The sequence below is a fragment of the Corylus avellana genome, chromosome ca8 (assembly GCF_901000735.1).
Source record: "Corylus avellana chromosome ca8, CavTom2PMs-1.0".
NCBI classification, from domain to species: Eukaryota; Viridiplantae; Streptophyta; class Magnoliopsida; order Fagales; family Betulaceae; genus Corylus; species Corylus avellana.
Window position 1 is genome coordinate 3555953 of NC_081548.1, and position 7830 is coordinate 3563782.

Sequence of the window (7830 nt, forward strand, 5' to 3'; positions counted from 1 at the left end):
AAAATCAAAGGTATAAACCAAAAAAGATGGGGACAACAGTGCACATGGATTTCAAAGGGTGTTTGTTTAACCGTCAGCATCCCAAAAACCTTGAGTATAACGAATATTTGTGATTGTGATAATGCATGCAGAAAAGATTTGCAGGGTAATTCAATGTACAACATGTAAAAGTAAAACTATGTCGTCGCATGCATGAAAAGATTGTATACCACATAAATTAAATTGAAATTGAATGGCCATGCATGATGCATGATCATGGTCTCATATAGAGTAGTTGTTCAGTTGAATTAACTGTAAATTAAAGTCATAACTTCTCTCTCTTGTTTTAAAGAAAGAAGCTTTGCAAAAAAACCCCTAGGTTTTTTCTCCCTCAGCCACCTCCTCAGTGGGGTTTTCCCAGCCTCCTCGTGCGGCCGTTCAAGGGAGGAGGGAAAGGTTTTGCCTTTTACCTTCTCCCCTCCCTCCCTTCTTGTTTTCCTTGTTTTCCTACAAGTTGTTTTTGGTTTTTCTATTCCCTTGTCCTTTTTCTTGCCTGGTTACTGCTCCTCACCATTGTCGCCTTTCAACCTCGCCATCCACCGTCCTCAACCTTCCATGTGCCACTGCAACGTCGCCTAGCACCAGCCCGTTGACCATTCCGTCACCCAAGCCGTCCGTCCGCCCAGTCAGACCAGCCATCGCCCAGCCCATCCGTCCGCCCAGCCTTTAGGCTACGTAATTCATATTAAAATATTCATTAAATTATTAAATTTACTAATTTTTATAAACTTAAGCTTTTTGGATAATTAATTATTTAATATGGTATTAGAGTAAATATTCTAAATTAAATGACTAAATTTATCAGGTCTTATAAGTTTAAGTATTTAAGTGGTAATTTAACAATTTTTACGTGCACATTTTGAAAAAAATATATATTTATATATTATCCTTATATTTGTTTGAAGAGAATTTATTCACTTATTATTCTCATAATCTTTGTTGGGATTGTTGCACACGTGTGAAGAATTTCTCTGTTCGTCTGTCAACTATCAACCCTTGGCATGTGTAGGAAACTTGAAGGGTACGTGAATTATTATTTATTTATTTTGACAAAAAAAAGCATTAATTTATTCGTACTTCTCTTTGGCGTAAAGTTCTTAGGATTCTTCATGACACTAGAAAACAGACACCCCTGCTGTTTTTTTTGGCAGTGCTCCGTGTTGATCCCCATGGGCCCTGGCCGGCCCATAACTGGCCTTTTCAGTTTCATCATGTGGACCACTCGATTGCTTTGCTTTGCGTGTCCTCGTTCACACTACTCTTCAAGTACTCTTTTAACTGTTATTTTCCAATTTTACTTCATTTCAAACCAGTTAATTGCTCCCCTAAAAAAAAAAAAAAATTCAAATTCTTTTTGGAAATTTCATAATGGAAAATCATATTAAGACGAATTTTTCTTCAATTTCATATTAAACTGAAATATGTCCATTTTTTAAATAATATTAACAGAGCAAGTGATTCTATGTCTGTCAATTATTGACACAATTTGTGAACTCGATACAAAATTAGCGGGTTAATGTTTAATTATAAATTAAATGGGCCACGTTAGCATTGACTAATGGGAAAATGAAGTCAGGAAAAGGATCCTCTCCATTTCAAATTTCCTCAATTTCTTTCAGTTGGCGCATTAAGAAGGGTAAAATTGTCCAATTTTTTTAAAAGTTAAAATTTTTGGACAACACTACTCTTCTAAATGCACTAACTGAAGAAAATAGAGGAGATTTAAAATGAAAATGATCATTTTACTGACTTTCTTATGTAGCCTTATATACATGTAACATTTAGAGCTAATAATTTTTGACATGAAACGTGAACCTGACACGAAATTAGTGAATTAAGGTTTAGATTATGGTTGTCATTTTCCCCACACATAAGAGTTTGGAAACTTGACACAATGGTGATACATATATATATAATCTCAAACTACAATTTTGATCTTTCGGAATAAATGAGAATTCTCTCTCCCACGTACGTGCACTCAAACTCAAAGCTTGAATATATATATATGTTAGTGAAAGATATGTAATCATTTTTATGGAAAGCCTAAGAATGTTTTTCTCCCTATCCAAACACCACGAGACATCCAATCACTGCCAAAAGGACTGCGACATTTGCTCGCATGCAGCTCGATCCATTCTATCAACGCCGGCATGCCCGACAATTGAATCAAGAATTGAGATTTTCGGCTGTCTCAAGCGTCAGACACTTCTTTCTTCTTTTTTTTTTTTTAAAAAAAAATTTGTTTTTTAAATTGAAGAAGAGAGATATTAAAGGAAAATTCAAATTTGAGGTATTAGCACTAAATTTAGGATGATAAAATCCATTTTAAGTGATACCATCCCTAAAGGGTTAACCTTCCACCCCTAGGTTTTAATTTTAAATCGAAAAATAAATTTTGAGGAATTAGAAACTAAATATTAACTCATAAAAATTTAACAAAAAAAAAAAAAAAAACCAAAATCTAGCAGGACTAGGAAGAGAGAGATTTTTCTACAATTTTTTTTTTTTTTTTAATTTTAATAAAACCACATCAGACTTTGGCAGACACTTGTCTAACTCTTGGCAGCCTGATAGCAGGACTCTTGAATCAATGGCATGTGATCCTAACCTTGCCTTCCAATAATTGAACATAAACAAACAAATATTGGACAAACAAAAACAAGACAAATGAACACCAAAAGTTGTCACCTTCGTCACAGCTCAAAAGCTGGAATCCATCACTGATAATATTGTGGTCTTCGCGGCAAATTGCTTTATCAATAGGGTACGTACGTAGTTAATTTATTCAATCATTCTAAGAGTCCTCACAAATTAATTTATCATTTGTAACTCTTGTTTATTAATTTCTTGTAACTCTTAACTCTTGAGTCCTTTGTCTCGAGTTATAGTAACTCTTATCTCAATACCGTCACTATCGAGTGCATGCTAACGTCAAGGGGTGGTTAGCTAATTTTTACAAGGCCTTGATTAATTAATCTACCCCATCCCATATTTGTCGTATAGAATGGAAAATTTTCAGTGACACCATTTGGTTGATTAATGTTATAGTAGAAAACAAAGAAAAAATCTACCTCCCAATAGGCTAGCATACAAAAATTCCAACTGGTGTATTATGTCCTTTTTCACTCTCTTCCACTCAATCAGACTCCCAACACCCACCTCACAATTTCCTTTAAAAAAGATCCTCCCTCCCCACCAGAGAGGCACCCCCAATTGCCCTTAAACTAGTTCTCTAGCTTCCCAGCCATGGCTTCCAACAAGCTCTCGGCCACCATTCTAGTCGTCTCTCTCCTTTGCTACTCCACGGTCACTACCGCTTGCAGTGGATGCCTGCCGGGACTGCCGTACCCGAATCCTCCAGAGGAGCCGTACCAGACGCCACTGCCGTACCCGAATCCTCCGGAGGAGCCGTACCAGACGCCACTGCCGTACCCGAATCCTCCGGAGGAGCCATACCTGACTCCTCCGGAGGAGCCACACTGGACTCCTCCACACTGGACTCCTTCGGAGGAGTTTTGCCCGAGGGACGTGTTGAAGCTCGGAGTTTGCGCCAACCTTCTCGGACTTATTCCCATTGCTATCGGATCCCCTCCTTCGCACGAGTGTTGTGCATTGCTTGCAGGGTTGGTTGACCTAGAAGTTGCCGTATGTCTTTGCACTGCCATTAAGGCCAATGTGCTTGGAATAAACTTGGACGTGCCTATTGCACTTAGCTTACTTGTTAGTGCTTGCCAAAAGGAAGTTCCTCCTGGCTTCGAATGTATATAGGAAACTAAGGGCTCGGCTGATCATCTCAGTTTGTTCTGCCCTACTGCATGTGTTCTTTATTAGCTTTCAAGGTGTACGTGTTTCTTGTTGTTGTTATTGGTGGGTTTGTTTTCTTTTTGCTTTCTCCATAGAGTAATGTGTGATTTGTTCAAATAAGTAGGCAAGTTTTTGCCCTAATCAATGTGTGTTTATCAGAATTAATTCATATATTTTCAGACTATGCATTTCTTCATGTTATGTAGTATCATTTTCATTGTATTGCTCGATCTAGCTATCCAAAGGTAATTCCAACGAGTACTTTTGTAGCCAGAGTTTCAATATATATATATATAACTTCAATTTTTTTTTGTTCATTTTCTGAAGAGTGAGTTTGGTTTTAAAAGCCTTTTTGGGGTTGTGTTTGAAAGTTTAACAAGTACTTTTAGTATATAAAAAACTATGCCAAATAAAAAGCTGGTATGTCTCGCAAAAAATTCCATAAATATTTCTTTGATTTTTTTTACTCTAAAATTACTAAAGCCCACTTTTGAAAAAACACTTAAAAATGAAGTTTTTTTTTCTTCTTTTTTTTAAAAAATTAAAAAAAAAAAGCCTTTTTTGATTTTAAAAGCTATATTTTCCGACTAAGAGGAGCGAGGGAGAGAGATGATTCAAGGAAGTTGTTACAATTTTAATTTTGGTGTTCTTGTGAGCTCACTAGCTAGTCACTAGAAGCCAATATTGGTAGGAACCACTAAGAGTACAAACCCTTTGGGATACGCAACGCTAATTCACATCCCTTCGAGGGACCGGAGCTCCGATCATAGGTTTTTTGATGCTGAACATAATTATTTTGACAGCATATGATAGTAAACAAAAAATTAAGATCGAGTGCCGTAAAGGAAACTCATGAAGAGTGAAAATAAAGATTATGGAAGAAAAAAATCTTAGCTAACGCAAAGAAAACAATGAATAAGTCCGAAATACTGAAATTTCATTAGTATTCCAAAACGGAATTGAAAAATAACATCGACCATCTACATTTATATAGGCTAAGCTTCGAGTCCTCTCCAAAAAATATTACTTGGAGAAAAAGAGAAAGATAAAAATACAAAAATAACCTTGAAACTTGAAGATAAAGCAAAATATTTGAAGACAAAGCATAATTCTTGTAGATAAAGGAAAATATATATATATATATATATATATATATATATATATATATATATATATTTCAAATGTAATTGTGTTTGTTTAACCGTCAGCATCCCAAAAACTTTGAGTATAACGAATATTTGTGATTGTGATAATGCATGCAGAAAAGAGTTGCAGGGTAATTCAATGTACAACATGTAAAAGTAAAACTATGTCGTCGCATGCATGAAAAGATTGTATACCACATAAATTAAATTGAAATTGAATGGCCATGCATGATGCATGATAATGGTCTCGTGATAGAGTAGTTGTTCAGTTGATTTAACTGTAAATTAAAGTTATAACTTGTCTCTCGTTTTACAGAGAGAAACTCTGAAAAAAAAAAAAACCTTATGTTTTTTCTCCCTCAGCCGCCTCCTCAGTGGGGTTTTTCCCACTGTCATGTGCAGCCATTTAGGGGAGGAGGGAAAGGTTTTGCCTTTTGCCTTCTCCCTTCCCCCCTTCTTGTTTTCTTGCAGGTTGTTTTTGGTTTTTTTGTTTCCTCATCCTTTTTCTTGCCCGGTTGCTGCTCCTCACCATTTCTAGAAGATCCTATGTACACTTACATAGCTAGACTTACATAAATGACTTGAAATTTTGAAACCTTTTTTTTTTTTTAATTGGTATTTGGCTGCCTATAGCATTTATCGACCTTTTAGATGTGTTCTTTGTAGAGTAATAATAGAAATTACATTTTTCTTATGAAATATCATATGTCTTTATTTATCTTTGTGCATGACAGATAGAATTTAATTAACATATACTCTATCTTTGAGCTTTGTTTAATTAACTCTTTCTTTCTTTCTTTTCTTTTTTTTTTTTTTTTTTTTTTTTTTTCTGTCTTCCCTTTTGTTTTCTCCTTTCAAATCAAAAAATATTAACAAACAATCAAAAACTTAAAAAAAAAATGCAATTATCTCTCTTTTGTCTGCCACGTCAATTTGAATTTTTTTTTGGATTCATTTGTTTGGCTCCCTAGCACTTCCCCTCCTCCTATTTGTTCTTCGGCAAACCTAGATGAGCGCCCTCCCCAACAAAGGAACTATCTCTCACTTCTCCTCTTTCACTCTCCCAACAGTCAAGCACACTGACTTTAGCATTGGAGTATCTTCGGTCGAAGGACCGATGGCCGGCTGAGGCTTTGTGCTTCGTCCTGCGAGAGGAGGAGCTGCCCTCCAAAAGAGAAGGAACCACCTGAATTCGTACGTGACGAAATTTTTGATCAACCAATTAATGCACATTCGCATCTACGACTTCTAAATATCCTTTTATTTTTTTACTAATTAATTGCATCTCACTAAATATATATTGGATAACAAAATCTAAATTATTTAATCAAAACAGATGTTTAAGATTAAAAAAATTATCTTGAAATTACTAAAAAATCTAGAAGATTCTATCTACACTTACATAGCTAGACCAGGAAAAGATTGTATATTTGTATACCACATAAAACGATTGTATAATATGATATGTCTTTATTTATCTTTGTGCGTGAAAGATAGAATTTAACATATACTCTCTCTTTTAGCTTTGTTTAATTAACTCTTTCTTTTTCTTTTTTTTTCTTTTTTTTTTCTGTCTTCCCTTTTGTTTTCTCCTTTCAAATCAAAAAATATTAACAAACAATCAAAAACCCAAAACACTCAAAACTATTTCTTTTTTTTTTTATTATTTTTTTTTTACCTTTATGGCTTTATATAATATTAAAACACTTTTTTCAAAACAAAAAAAATAATAATAATAACAAACCGAGCATTTGTGAACAGCATGCAGTAGTTAATATATTGAATATATCATTTTAATAACAATTTATAATGAATTTATTCTCCGCCTCATTATTTTTCTTTCAATATATATGAAGATATTTTAGGTGGTTTCTTCACCGATTTGCTTCTTTATCTCCACAAATTGAAGTTGTTCGTCTGCATCTGTGAGGAATCAAAATCAAGATAAAAAGGTATAAACCAAAAAAGATGGGGACAACAGTGCACATGGATTTCAAAGGGTGTTTGTTTAACCGTCAGCATCCCAAAAACCTTGAGTATAACGAATATTTGTGATTGTGATAATGCATGCAGAAAAGATTTTGAGTATAACGAATATTTGTGATTGTGATAATGCATGCAGAAAAGATTTCCAGGGTAATTCAATGTACAACATGTAAAAGTAAAACTATGTCGTCGCATGCATGAAAAGATTGTATACCACATAAATTAAATTGAAATTGAATGGCCATGCATGATGCATGACCATGGTCTCATATAGAGTAGTTGTTCAGTTGAATTAACTGTAAATTAAAGTTATAACTTCTCTCTCTTGTTTTAAAGAAAGAAGCTCTGCAAAAAACATCCTAGGTTTTTTCTCCCTCGATCAGCGGCCTCCTCAGTGGGGTTTTCCCAGCCTCCTCGTGAGGCCGTTCAAGGGAGGAGGGAAAGGTTTTGCCTTTTACCTTCTCCCCTCCCTCCCTTCTTGTTTTCCTACAGGTTGTTTTTGGTTTTTCTGCTCCCTTGTCCTTTTTCTTGCCCGGTTACTGCTCCTCACCATCGTCGCCGTTCAACCTCGCCATCCACCGTCCTCAACCTTCCATGTGCCACTGCAATGTCGCCTAGCACCAGCCCGTTGACCATTTCGTCGCCCAGGCCATCCGTCCGCCCAGTTAGACCAGCCATCGCCCAGCCTTTAGGCTACGTAATTCATATTAAAATATTCATTAAATGATTAAATTTACTAATTCTTATAAACTTAAGCTTTTTGGATAATTAATTATTTAATATGGTATTAGAGTAAACATTCTAAATTAAATGACTAAATTTACCAGGTCTTATAAGTTTAAGTATTTAAGTGGTA

At 35.1% G+C, this 7830-nt stretch overlaps 1 protein-coding gene across 1 annotated transcript; it reads left to right on the plus strand.

Annotated features, from left to right (window-relative positions):
- The first annotated feature begins 3227 nt into the window (after window positions 1-3227).
- Window positions 3228-4031, plus strand: LOC132190699 (14 kDa proline-rich protein DC2.15-like). The gene has a single exon (XM_059605743.1). The coding sequence runs from the start codon at window positions 3286-3288 to the stop codon at window positions 3805-3807; it is 522 nt and encodes a 173-aa protein (XP_059461726.1). The 5' UTR covers window positions 3228-3285; the 3' UTR covers window positions 3808-4031.
- Window positions 4032-7830: the final 3799 nt, after the last annotated feature.